Source organism: Gymnoscopelus braueri (assembly GCF_963280865.1).
Source record: "Gymnoscopelus braueri genome assembly, chromosome: 1".
Lineage (NCBI taxonomy): Eukaryota > Metazoa > Chordata > Actinopteri > Myctophiformes > Myctophidae > Gymnoscopelus > Gymnoscopelus braueri.
In genome coordinates, this window is record NC_137603.1 from 28210008 (window position 1) to 28223627 (window position 13620).

The 13620-nt window shown below is 38.7% G+C and overlaps 1 protein-coding gene across 4 annotated transcripts; it reads left to right on the forward strand.

Moving 5' to 3' along the window:
* The first annotated feature begins 1666 nt into the window (after window positions 1-1666).
* Window positions 1667-13415, forward strand: btbd10b (BTB (POZ) domain containing 10b). Of its 4 annotated transcripts, XM_080435469.1 has the most exons (9): window positions 1667-1789; window positions 3908-4043; window positions 7635-7828; window positions 8471-8786; window positions 8904-9006; window positions 10015-10135; window positions 10804-11001; window positions 11495-11605; window positions 12310-13415. In XM_080435469.1, exons 2-9 carry the CDS (start codon window positions 3940-3942, stop codon window positions 12639-12641), a joined length of 1479 nt encoding a protein of 492 aa, XP_080291595.1. In that variant the 5' UTR covers window positions 1667-1789; window positions 3908-3939; the 3' UTR covers window positions 12642-13415. The 4 variants fall into 4 exon arrangements, with proteins under 4 accessions (XP_080291595.1, XP_080291597.1, XP_080291596.1 ...); XM_080435471.1 differs by lacking the exon at window positions 3908-4043 and having other exon boundaries at window positions 1683-1789; XM_080435470.1 differs by lacking the exon at window positions 1667-1789 and having other exon boundaries at window positions 3889-4043.
* Window positions 13416-13620: the final 205 nt, after the last annotated feature.

The window sequence follows — 13620 nt, forward strand, 5'->3', positions numbered from 1 at the left end:
GGTCCAGCTAAGTCACGTCATAGTGTTTGTGTCCAATATTATTTATTCCTGGGGTTTTTTTCTTTCTTTTTGTAAGTATCACCCCCCATGTTGTACTGTGTAATGTTTTGAAATAAGGACCAATTTTAATAACAGATAGTCTTACAGTAAATGTGCCTGTTCTTCACTTGTACATCATCTTTGTATTAATCATATCATTATTGTTTAATATGCCTACTGCAATTTGAAAAGGAAAAAGGAACAAATAAACTCTTATTTTTAATGACAGCATCGACACTTTTACTTTATTTACCAATATTAATAATTTTCAAAGGTAACTTTTACTGAATAATCGATATCATGAAATTAGTATGTATTATTATATAGGCAAACTATTTCACAACATTTTCACAAATGCAAAAATAGATCTACAAGCTCACAGCAGGTGCCATCAATGCGTTTGATGCGTTGTGGAGCTAGATCAGCTATTTTAGCTATTTGTTGTACGATGTGATTAATCATTATAATTAATTATAGGCCTAATGTATAAATTATACATTATAATTAATTATTAGTATACTGTATAATAATACAGTATAATAATAAGAATTATTATTATTATTATTAATTATTAATATTATTATCGCCATATTAATATAATTAACTTGGGAAAGGCATTGAGTTATAATCATAGCTCTATGATTGTAATATATCTGTGAAAGGAAAGAATTGGAAGGAAGCAGCCAATCCCAAAAGAAGTACTAGAAGAAGAATGGAAGCCCGGTTCATTCATACTTCGTCGCGAGCCAAAAATAGCAGATCTACAAGCTCACTACGTGTAGCGGATGCGACGCGTTGTGAGCTTGTAGGTCGGCTATTTTCGACACCGTCGAGTGAAGCATAAATCAGGCTTTATCCGGCAGGAAGTTGGAACAAGCCAGGTAAACAACTATCGCGAGATAAGCCGAGAACATTGTTGCCATGTCTGTTTTTATAAGCGACTTAGGGCTTGTTTCTTCACCAAAGTTGCTGGTAAATATTGGTACTTATTTGGGCCACTTTCCTAAATGTTGTTTTAAATCAGTGGTTCTCAAACATTTCCACGTCAAGGACCCCCCCCAAATTAACATGTACTTGCCACAGATCTGAAAATATTTTGTGCCAGGGAGTCAGCCCTAGAATGTCTGTGATGAGATCTATACTTTCATGTATTTCTACAGCCATAGATCGGCTCACCCATTCGCGGCATTAAAGTGCTCTAAACTGCGTGTGTACTCACCCAATAATTAATTCCTAAAACTTGGAGTCAGATATTGTCCTCTAGTTTCATGTCCAATTGAAAGTTCTGCCAGAAAATGTGTGTTTAGTAAAATATCTCCACTTTTCCACGAGCTGCACACGGACGACTTTCTGTACGGGCGAGGGGCCCGACTTGAGTGAAGGACCGAATTTATCAAAACTGATATATTCAAATTGACAGGGAAGCGCAAATGAATGGGGCACACAATTGACAGGTGCGTTGTGATTGGTGCGGGGTAATGAATTACACCACCTGCCTATTGTGCGCCCCAAACATTTGTGCTTCCCAAAGTAAGTTTAGATATATTCAGTCCTGCTCTCATTCCTGTCCTGTCCCTCGCCCCGGACAGTATACATTGGCTTCTTTTGGGCTTGTTATCCTAGATCTGGTTGCTTGTTTCCCTCCCAAAATATGGCAACACTGGCAGAGAAACAGCTGCAGCTACAAACAATAATGTCCTTTTTTGGACTCAACTAAAAGGACCCGTCTTGCTGTTACGTCCACAGACAGGTATTTATTTACACACTGTATATCCCTACACTTGTATTTATTTTAGCTTTTGTTATTGTAGTTATTTTTTGACTGTTAGCTTGAATGGTAGTTTGTTAGACGTCAGCTGGGTTACTGGGTAGTGGGTGTTAGCTAGCCTAGCTAACATTAGCCCAGTGTTTAGCAGGTTGTTTTAACATCAGAGTGAGTTGTGTTTTAGTGTTGCCATATGAAACGTTCTAACGACACAAATGCTCCCTGGGCACGAAACACTTTAATGATGATATTTGAGAACCACTGGTTTTAAATAATAATTAAAACATTTGGAAGGAAGCAAGCCTAAATAAGCAAGTACACTTTAGAAACTAGCCCAAAAACCGCAACCACCAATATTTACAAGCTGTGGTGTAAAGTAAGTACATTTACTCAAGAACTGTACTTAAGTACAATTTTGAGGTACTTTTACTTTACTGAGTATTTCCAATCAATACTTTTACTTCTACTCCACTACATCTCAGAGGAAATATTGTACTTTTACTCCGCTACAATTTTTTGACAACTTTAGTTACAAGTTACTTTGCAGATATAAATTATTACAACATGGTATTGATACTTTTACTCAAGTAAAAAATGTTAGTACGATTTCCACCACTGTTTACAAGCAACTTTTCAGAAAAAGAAGCCCAAAGTAGCTTATAATAAGCCGACATGGCAACACCATTTATGTGTCGAGTTGTGTGTGGTAAATAACGTACGACTGCAACTGACCGCCCGCGTTCACTGTTTGGTAACGGAGCTTAAGCCGTTATAGCTAACATGACTCAGTAAGGCCAGTGGTGGTTGCGTAAGTAAAGGTATCAATTCTGCAATGTAGAAGCTCCGTTACAAGTAAAAGTCCGGAATTTAAAAAAAATGTTTTTGTACTTGAGTAAAAGTACAAAAATATTGGCATCAAAATGTACAAAGTATCAAATGTAGAAAGTACTCATTATGCAGAATGTCCCGTTTCACAACTTTTCAACTGTATGAAATCTGAATGAAAATAGCAGATCTACAAATTGTAGATCGGGTATTTTCAAATGGCCAAAATGTAGGGCTGAAGTGATTAATGTATGTTTTGTAATAATAATCAAAACCTACAAAGTAACTAAAGTCTCCAAATAATTGTAGTGGAGTAAAAAGTACAGTATTATTTGCCTCTTAGACGTAGTGAAGTAAAAAGTACTGAAAATGTAAAATACTTCAGTAAAGTAAAAAAAACAACTCAGATTTTCAGTTAAGTACAGTATTTGTATTCAGTACGGTCATGTTACTGTGGTTGACTTTAACAACGTAGCTAATAGGCCCAACGTTAATTGCATTAGTTAAAGTGTAGGGGTTAGGGTTATACTGGTATAGTCATATCAGTCAATGATATTTTAACGTTAATTGCATTAGTTAAGTAACTCTAAATGTATATGTTCTCTTTAGATGTTCTGTATCATTCATGTTTGCTACCCAACAACCCATGTCGTTTATATTGAAATTGATAGTTGGCATTAATATTGTAGTAGTGTTTTGATATGAAATAATGCTGGAAAGGATTAAGTGACTTAGTTGAAGAAGTACTCAGATATACCTAAGTAAAAGTAGCAATACCACAGGGTGAAAGTAATATAAAGTCCTGCATTCAAAATCTTACTTAAATCAAAGTACAAAAGTATTGCCATCTAAATACACTTAAAGAAGCAAAAGTACCCATTATGCAGAATGCCCGTTTCAGAAATCATATACATCATTTTATTGGACTATAATTATTATCAACCACTTAATTTCTATTTTATACTTTGGCTATTCAAAATAGCTGATCTACAAGCTCACAATGCTTTCGATCACGACACATTGTGAACTTGTAGATCTGCCATTTTATTACAAATCTGATCAATCTACATCTGCAAAGTAATTAGTAACTACAGTTGTCACATACAGTGGAATAAAAAGTACAACATTTGCCTCTGAGATGTAGTGGAGTTGAAGTAAAAAGTATGAAGAAATTAGTAATACTCAAAGTAAAAGTGCCGTGAACATTTTGCTCAAGTGCAGTACTTGAGTAAATGTACTTAGTTGCTTCACATCAGTGCTTGTTGATGTTGCTGGTAGATGATGAAGGGTGAAAGATCCAGACTGGACTGATGGCAGCACGTCTACAGGTATATGACAGCAACTCCAGTGACACTGAGAACTGGACTGAACACAAAACAACCAGCCGACCTCGCAAACTCTGCAAGCATTCGAGGTGAGCCAACCAAACGTATGATCTTGGCTTGGAGTAGCAGTAACCAGTGGTGGAAAAAGTACTGAAATGTTTTACTTCAAGTAAAAGTATCAATACTGCAATGTAGAAGTACTCTGTTACAAGTAAAAGTCTGGAATTCAAAATTTACTTGAGTAAAAGTACAAAAGTATTGGCATCAAAATATACTTAAAGTACCAAAAGTAAAATGACTAAAATGTTTGAAAATAGCCTAGGTATAAAATAGGGCTAAAGTGGTAAATGCATGTTTTATAATGATGCAAAGTAACTGGTAACTGAAGTTTTCAAATAATTGTAGTGGAGTAAAAGTACTGATAATTGGAAATACTCCAGTATAAGTAAGTATACACAGTAAGTACCTAACAATTGTCAAGTAAAGTACTTGAGTAAATGTACTTAGTTACTTTACACCACTGTGGAGTAGTAGTAGTAACTAGTAACCACTAACCAACAGAAATACATGGTGTAAAGTTTACAACATCGTGACTGACGTCTAGCATTTATGACTAGGAAGCCCAACGGTATTTATTTGGTCTGTTGCTAACCAGTGATTCGGCTGGCTATCAAGATGTCTGTTTGGGTTCAGATGACTTGTGACCTTGGCATTAATTTTATACTGTATTGCCTTGTTTTATAGTCCAAATTAATCTCATAGATTTATCAAATAAGTGATAATGAAAATAATCAACATATTAATTGATTATGAAAATAATACTTATTTGCAGACCTAATTGTTGAACCTGTATCTTTACACCAACTGTTTTTGCTACTGAGTGGCAATTTGTCAAGAACTGGGCTGATATCAACACGTTTCTTTTTCATTGTTTGGTTTTGCAGGCAGCTCAATTCACCAACACACAATACCTGATGAAACCCTGTTGTGCTGAAATGGGCTTTGTTTGCCTGCATATATAAAGGCACTATTCATTCTTAATACTTTTCTAATAATTTATGGTTCTTCTATTTGTGAAGGTAGTCATGACACACACGCATCTTAAAAAGGTGCAGGATTGAAAAAAGTTTTCAGGTACAAGAACCCACATGCATTCTCACTCACATAGTGCCGTATTTATTAGGAGCAAAAACAAACCTAGGGCCCTCTGTTCTTTCTAAAAGTTGTTTTGGGCCCCAGGGGTCTTCGTTCTATCACCTGGCCCCTGGGGCCCAAAACAAAGTTTTATTGGTACTCCTAATAAATAGACCTGACAAAAATACCTCTGGCCCAAAACCATGTCTTGTATGGGTTCTCACACGTGTAACATTATTGTGAAGGTACCACATTCATTTAAAGTAATAGTCCACTGTTTTCCTAATGAACTACAGATTGTATGCTTGGTGACAGTTAAGTTTGAGTTATACTTTTACGGTTTCACACCTTGCCGTGCACCAAAATCTGATCTTTCTACAAGCTGATGAGAAGGCAAGAGCACGAGAAGGCAAGGCAATATATGAAGACGTATCTCGCGGCATGGCAGAAAATGGGTTCACAAGGTCCTAAAAGTTAGGTTGACGTTGTTTAAATCAGTCTGAACACACAGATCTGTGACGGAGCCGATCTGGTCACTGCAAATGCTGTGTGAACAGTTGGGCCAAAAGATCGTATTTGAGAAATAAATCGTATTTGACTGCAGTCTAAACAGGGCCTTGGACACTATTGATGTGTGTACCTGGGCCAGCCCTTCCCCCGCTATGGAACGTCTCATGCTCATCCCGTCGGTAGCCCCTTCTATTCACTTCTTGTTTCAACTTTCCAACTGTCTTTCTTTCTGAGAAAGTGAGCCTTGGGTCCGAGGTTAGATGACAGTAGTCGTACAGACAAAAGAACAGCCACTCTCTCCTCTGGGGATGGGGCAATGGCCTTAAAGGGATATTTCACTTTAAAAAAACTTTTGGTATTTTTGTTGTCTACTCAGGCCTTTGTGAGCCCCCCAGACAGTTTTTAAGTTGCTCGATTCAGTATTTAGATATTTGATATTCATTTTATCAGACACGCCCCCTTCCTATACAAACCCATTGTAACTTCAAACTCCATTTTAACCATGTTAGAATCATCAAAAACACCCGTCCTTGGTTCTGTTGACTCACCCTGCCCTCCTAATGCGTGAGGGGGCCGTGTTTTTTTCATTATTTTATTTTTTTGTTGAATTTTATTTTTTTCATTTTCCAAAATAAATATTAAAAATAAATGAAATAAGTAATTGAAAAAACACGGCCCCCTCGCGTATTAGGGTGGCGGTATGAGTCACCAGAACCAAGGACGGGTGTTTTTGATGAATCTAACATGGTTAAAATGGAGTTTGAAGTTACAATGGGTTTGTATAGGAAGGGGGCGTGTCTGATGAAATGAATATCAAATATCTAAATACTGAATTGAGCAACTTAAAAACTGTCTGGGGGGCTGCTCACAAAGGCCTGAGTAGATGATACAATGACCAAAAGTTTTTTTTAAAGTGAAATATCCCTTTAAGATGTCCTCAAAGACCAAGGCTTTGAATTTGGTTGTTGAATTCTGGGTTTTGAGACTTTTGACAGTTAATTGGTTATGGCTAGGTGGGATTCAACATTGGTCAAAGCTTATGTGTCATTGTCTTGTTGAAGTCCCGCCATCCTTCTCTCATCGCTAGCTGTCAATGATGACAACCATAATGTTGGACACACAGGGTTGTCAATTATTTTGAGACTTGGAACAATTTATTCACACTTAAAAGAAACAGTAACAGGAAACCACTACAAAGGTTGTGGTGGGAAAGAATAACAACCGTAGAGAGAAATAATAAGCATATATTATGAATACAGTACATATGCATGTACATAAAAGTACAAATAGCCCATAGAATTGAGTACAGTATAATGCCAACTACGGCTCTGAATCTTCTATCTCACAATTCGATTAGATTCCGATTCTTGGGGTCACGATTCCGATTCTTTCAAAAACGTTTTTTTTTTTTCAATTCAAAAACGATTCTTCATTCAAAACGATTCTCCATTCAAAACGATTCTGGATTCAAAACATGGGAAGAACGACATAGCAAGGATAGAAGTCCAACCCTGCGGTGCCTCGAAAGCAGACTTTAATCGGATGATGATGTAATCGCATCAATCAGCACTGTTGATGTCACAAATTGACTAAACATCCACAAATTTGACTGTGGAATATTCATTAAGGGTAGGTTATCCTATTGGCTGTCACATTGGTGGAACAGTGTACTGTATATCATGATATTGCTAGAATTTTGATGAAGCTTCACATCATTACATGCTTTTTATTCAGGTAATGGCTAAAGCTAACCAGTGATTCACTCTGTAGAGGAAGTGTAGGTTTGACATACTTCGAGTGATTGCTCAAAGTCTTTGTAATTGCTCATATTTTGTTTGTATGTTGTCCAATTGCCCATCCCTGGATGGTTATGTACCCCTCGACATCAAAAGTGGGTGTGCCATGCCAATAGGGTGGCTTCATTGCTGTTGAGCAGAACAATGAAGTTAAAATCGAAATGCTCAGTGGGGCCTGGCTCTCAGTAAGTATGTTAAGTATGTTAAGTATAATATTGAGTATGTCCTTCTTATAAACAGTGCTCAGGCCCGTGCATCTCGAGTGGAGGAAGACCAGGAGAAGATGAGCCTGCATGGTGCCAGCGGTGGCTGTGACCGCTCACGTGATCGCCGGCGCTCCAGTGACCGTTCCCGGGACTCCTCACACGAGAGAGAAGGCCAGCTCACTCCCTGCATTCGGAATGTCACCTCACCCACCCGCCAACACAACAGCGGTGAGTAAAGTGTGCTGAATGAATGCTGGGAAAAACAAGTACTGATCAATAGTCATAATGATGGGTTTCGCCCATTAGGGCTGTCACGATTACAAATCTAAGATGACGATTAATTGTCACTCAAATAATTGCGATTAACGATTTAATTGTGTTTGGCATTGAGCATTGGAACATATGAATAAAAACTTAATTTCTGTTTGCTTTTTAGGCTTCGTAATAAGAAATTGCACAGGGCAAATATGACAAATAACTTAAAATATACAAAGTAATTACTGAAATATTTAATAATTTTCCAAATAGCAGAAATAGCTGATCTACAAGCTTACAACGATAATGACGATTATGGAAAATAATTACGATTATCTCAAATAATTGCGATTAGGCGATTATGTGATAATAGTGACAAGCCTATCGCCCATTAGCTAACTTTAATAATGAGCACAATCCGAATGAGCTTATTGAGCAAGAACATTGACACACATTGAAGGAATTTGGCTTGGTATTATCCTCTCTCTCCGTTTTCACAAAACGTCACACAGTTGTAAGAAATATGATATGTTACATTGGATGTACACTTTTTTTTGTCATTTGAAGGTGGAAATTGTCCTCCGTAACCTTATGGTTTTGCTCGTTTGTGTCCAGACCGTGACAGTGGCCCACCGTCCAGACCCAGCAGCCCACGGCCTCAGAGAGTCTCTCCCAGCGGTTCCAGCAGCAGTGGGGTGGTCAGCAGTCGGAACAGCAGCCTGTCCAGTTCAGAGGGCACCGCCTTCAAGAGCTTAGGGGTTGGAGAGATGGTTTTTGTATATGAGAATGCCAAGGACGCAGGAGGAGGGAGCGCTGCAGCTGGAACCCGAAGTATTAGGACCTCAGAGAGGGTCACTCTCATTGTTGACAACACACGCTTTGTGGTGGACCCCGCCATCTTCACTGCGCAACCCAACACTATGCTGGGGAGGTATAGTGCACTTAAACATCATTCTTCTTCATTCATTGATACTGTTGCTACTATAGCAGAAAACATTGCAGAATCAAATTGCGTAAATTATACTGTACCCTGCTTTACCTTTAACAGAATGTTTGGATCTGGAAGAGAACATAATTTCACACGGCCCAATGAGAAAGGGGAATATGAGGTCGCCGAGGGCATCAGCTCCACAGTATTCCGTGCCATTTTGGTCAGTCCTCCACTATATTGCCTTCTACTTATTAACACTGATCATCATTATTTATTTTTCTACTAGGGGCACTCAAGATTAGAGTGCATGTTGGCAATCTGCAGATATTTGTGGTTTATATGTTAAACCACAAATAAGAGGCAAGGTGGCCCATTGTAAGATGCGGGGGGGGGGACATTTTGTGTATTTAGGGGTATGTAGGGGATGCCAGGGTAAAAAAAGTATTCAGCAGGACATAAAAGGATGCGCTACTGAAATGCAATATGTCCATATTCCATATGTACACACTGTCTGCAAACTCACAATACCTCAGCACATATACAATGCAATTTAAAAGGCAGTACATGTCAATGAACTGTTACAATATCCAGTGTTCAGTGGAACTGCGCTTGGCTATTATTCAGTTCAACTGAATAAGATGCAAACTAGTACATTACAGTAGACTTCGCACACTTATCACAATAAAATGTCAACTTTATTTTGAGGTTGAATCAATCTGGGAACTCATTCTGTAATATATATATTTTTTATCCTTAGTTTTCCTTTTTTGTGTTAAACAGGTACTCGGGTTGGCTCCTCCCCCTTTTCAGTTCACTTCCGGGTGCTTCTGCGTTATGTTTATTCCTACTAACGACAACATTACATGTTTAAGTGCTGACAGATTCTTGAGAAATTGTCAGTTGTATTAACCACTGGCTTACTCAATTTGTCTGCTTTTTATTTTGCTAGTACAAAAATGACCCCGTTAAACATTGGCCATTCATCAACAAAAGAACATTTTAGTTAATCAAAATGTGATATTAACCTACAGCATAAATAAAACGTAATGATTGATATGTCACAGTACTTAGTTTGGAGTAACTCTTACAAGGACACAAGTACTGAAAATTATGTTATATGAAATTGATACCAGTAAATTAGATTGAAAGCTAATGCGGTGGTGTAGGTTTAAGCTAACAATGGCATGTTTATACTTTGAGTCATTTTGTAACTTTGTGCAATTGGCAGGATTACTACAAATCTGGAATGATCCGCTGCCCTGATGGAATCTCCATACCGGAATTGCGAGAGGCATGTGACTATCTGTGCATCTCATTTGACTACAGCACCATCAAGTGTAGAGACCTTAGTGAGTATCCCTTCTGCATCACTTTGTTTTCAATGGATGTCATTTTATTTAAAAAGACAAAATTACTTTTGAAGCAAGTTCAGTAAATTCATTTTGTATAATGGGTGCTTGTCCCTGTTACGCTTAAGGCTCACTCAACCCCTTTTAAGGTAAACAACAAAAATATTGTGTTCCTCCAAACAACTAATTTTAGTTGTCTTTCTACCTAGTCAAGTATAATTTACAGCCAACCGTTTAGGCTACCGAAAGTCTCTGTAGGTGCAGTCATGTCTTAGAATGCAATGACAGTCGAGGTGTAGAGTAGACATGGATGTTGCACAAAATTAACATCAAATGTTCTTAAATGGCTTGTACATCATCATATTAAACAGGTGTTGGTAAACAAATACCAAATGTGGGTGATTAAAAGACAGCCACAGTCGGTGAGCAGTGTTTACAAGTGTGTGATTAAAAGATGGTCACATTCAGTGAGCAATGTTTACAAATGTGTGAATAAAAGGCAGCCACATTCAGTGAGCAATGTTTACTAAAGAGCCAGCCTGGCATGAAAATGCACAAAACAAAACGTATAATGACTCTGCTAATTTGGCAGCCTTCTTGCTATGGTTTCGATCATTTTGCGGGATTCATAGTGGCATCCTTCCTGATATAATCTGTTCTTTTATCAGGTGCCCTGATGCATGAACTGTCTAACGATGGTGCGCGTCAGCAATTTGAGTTTTACCTGGAAGAGATGGTTGTACCTCTGATGGTGGCTAGTGCCCAGAGTGGAGAAAGGGAGTGTCACATTGTAGTGCTTACTGATGACGATGTGGTGGACTGGGATGAAGAGTATCCACCACAGATGGGCGAAGAGTACTCACAGAGTAAGCATGCTTTTTTTTGGCCCCTTTTTTGTATTCTATATCCAGGGGTGCACATAACTGGTGCGCATGCGTCGCCAAAATAAATTCTGCACGGCACATCAGACGATGCGAGGCGCTTTTACGTACCAACAGCTGGGACAGGAATTTCCAAGCTTTTATTTGTTAGCAAAAATAAAAAATAAAAGCCTGGAGATCGAGGCTAGGAATTTACTTCCTGAAGCCACACTCACACATGTTCGGTGCACTCATGGGTGCACCGAACCACCCCCCCTCCCCGTTGACAAAACAGCGCCGGGGGGCACCGGACCTTTTATTTAGCATGTATTTTGTGCGCACCAAGTAACATCTCCAGGTGCTCTTCTGAGAACTAGACCAAAAAAGTTATGTGCACCCCTGTCTATATCCCCCCCCAGTTTGATAGAAACTGTAGAATGCTGACAATGAATAGCAAGTTTTAATGTCCTGCTGCAACCTTTTCTTTATCTTTTTGCAGTCATATACAGCACAAAACTGTACCGGTTTTTCAAGTATATTGAAAATCGTGATGTTGCCAAATCAGTCTTGAAGGAGAGGGGACTGAAGAAAATAAGATTGGGCATTGAAGGTGAGTTGCACCATTAAATAACCATACACTACTTTTGTTCCTTGGACAGAGTCGTTTATGTTGAAATGTTAAATGCCATAACCAACCATACTCAGTGGATTGATGGAAATGCACAACAAATGTCAGGATGTTCCATAAGTCACGCCGAACATTAAAACATTTCCAGGCGGCTATTGCTATAGGCAACTGTAATGATCAGAATAATAATACATGTTAAAAGTTTGATATGATGGGCTGCAAATATCAAGAATATGGTCAAACCATTTTAACCATTAGGTAAGACACCCCTGATCCATCACCCACCCTTTATACTGCCCCCGCTCCCATGTTTCTTAAAAACGGGGATTATTTTCAGCTAGATTTTCCAAATCAATCTGTGCTTTAAGTTTGATTAAAACACAGCAATAATGTAACTTTGACTAAGCGTAAAGGCAACGGAAAGTACACACTGTTGGATTACTTATCTCTCAAGGAAGTAATCCAACACTTATGTTTTGAAAGTAAAGTTTAGTATATGCGGTCAAACATCCACTACCACTGGTATGGTGACTTAATATCAATTGCCATGTCCTTGTTTACATGATCTAAAATAACTATTCTCTAAAATAACTATTCTCTAAACTAGACTCTTAAAGTGTGGTGGTCACACAGTGGAATGCCTATTGTTCCTCTCCCCGATCACAAATCGTATGTCCTCTCCGCAGGCTACCCCACCTACAAAGAGAAAATCAAAAAGCGTCCCGGAGGTCGTCCAGAGGTAATTTATAACTATGTCCAGAGGCCCTTCATTCGCATGTCTTGGGAGAAGGAAGAGGGTAAGAGTCGTCATGTGGACTTCCAGTGTGTGAAGTCCAAGTCGATCACCAACCTGGCAGCGGCAGCAGCGGACATCCCCCAAGATCAGCTGGTGGTGATGCACCCCGGCCCCCAGGTGGACGAACTGGACATCCTGCCCAACCACCCCCCCACTGGGAATCACTACAGCAACAATTATGGCAATGAGCCTGACCCTGACGCCCCCTCCCCTGCTCTCTGAGAACGGACTACGGCTTGATCCATACAAAGTCGAGCGTGGTGTCACGTGCAGAAAAATGGCAGATCTACACGCAACAAAGTATAGATCAGGCTTACTCTTTCAATGCCTCTTGCCCATTTACTTTCCCACTTATTCGCCACTCCCAGCATGCTGCAGCATGGAGAGCCAGGGGCAGCATAACCATATTGCCTTGACACCTCCTTTGCAGCCTTAGAGCCTCAACAACCTGGTGGACTGTACAGAATAAAGAGGGACACAAGACTGGTAAAGGAAGATTTCTCTCAGTTTTCCTTTTTCTTTTTTTTTACTTGAACAAAGGAATTTATTCTGTTCATTATTTGAATTAAACTGAGAAAACACAATTTGTTATTAATATTATTATTAACAAAGGCTATTGTTAAATTTTTTTGTGAGATTGAGCTGTGAACTCTTTGTGGTCACACTGTATTTTCTCCCTGGTTTTTATTTACCGTAACTTGCGAGACTGGACATGATTCTGGGAGGCCTAACTAGTGAATTGTGATAGTGCTTTGAGAGTAACATCAGAGATTTCTGGCCATAGAGTAAAGCCTCTGGTATTGCTATCAGCGTTCGGTGTCGTGATTTCCAATCAAACTCTCCTGAGATAAATTTGCAACAGGGGAGATAGTCTGATGCAGTGTTGCGCTTTTCTCATAGCCAAGTACTTCAGGAGAAAACAGGATGCTGTGGTCAGAATTGCTTGAAATCAGTTTGAAATGAAAAATCCTAAAATAAAGAGACAGAAATGATGGATTCTTGTGGTTTCTTTCATCATTAATCTAAAACCTCTTATCAGTTAATTTACATAAAAACTATATCAGAAGTTTCCCACTGCTTGCAATAACGGTAGTTTTAAAGGTAGGGTAAGTGATATTCTTTGGTTAAAAAGAAAAAATGGTTAAGGTTAAAGCACTATTTTCTGATAGTAATCATTGCTATATTGTTTGTTGTTTGTTCC

Excerpts from the sequence above, each read along its gene's own strand:
- btbd10b (XM_080435469.1), top strand. The coding sequence starts at position 3,940 with ATGGCAGCACGTCTACAGGTATATGACAGCAACTCCAGTGACACTGAG. Across the intron at positions 11,002-11,494 it reads GGGCGAAGAGTACTCACAGA|TCATATACAGCACAAAACTG; the intron begins GTAAGCATGCTT and ends ATCTTTTTGCAG. Across the intron at positions 11,606-12,309 it reads AATAAGATTGGGCATTGAAG|GCTACCCCACCTACAAAGAG; the intron begins GTGAGTTGCACC and ends TCCTCTCCGCAG.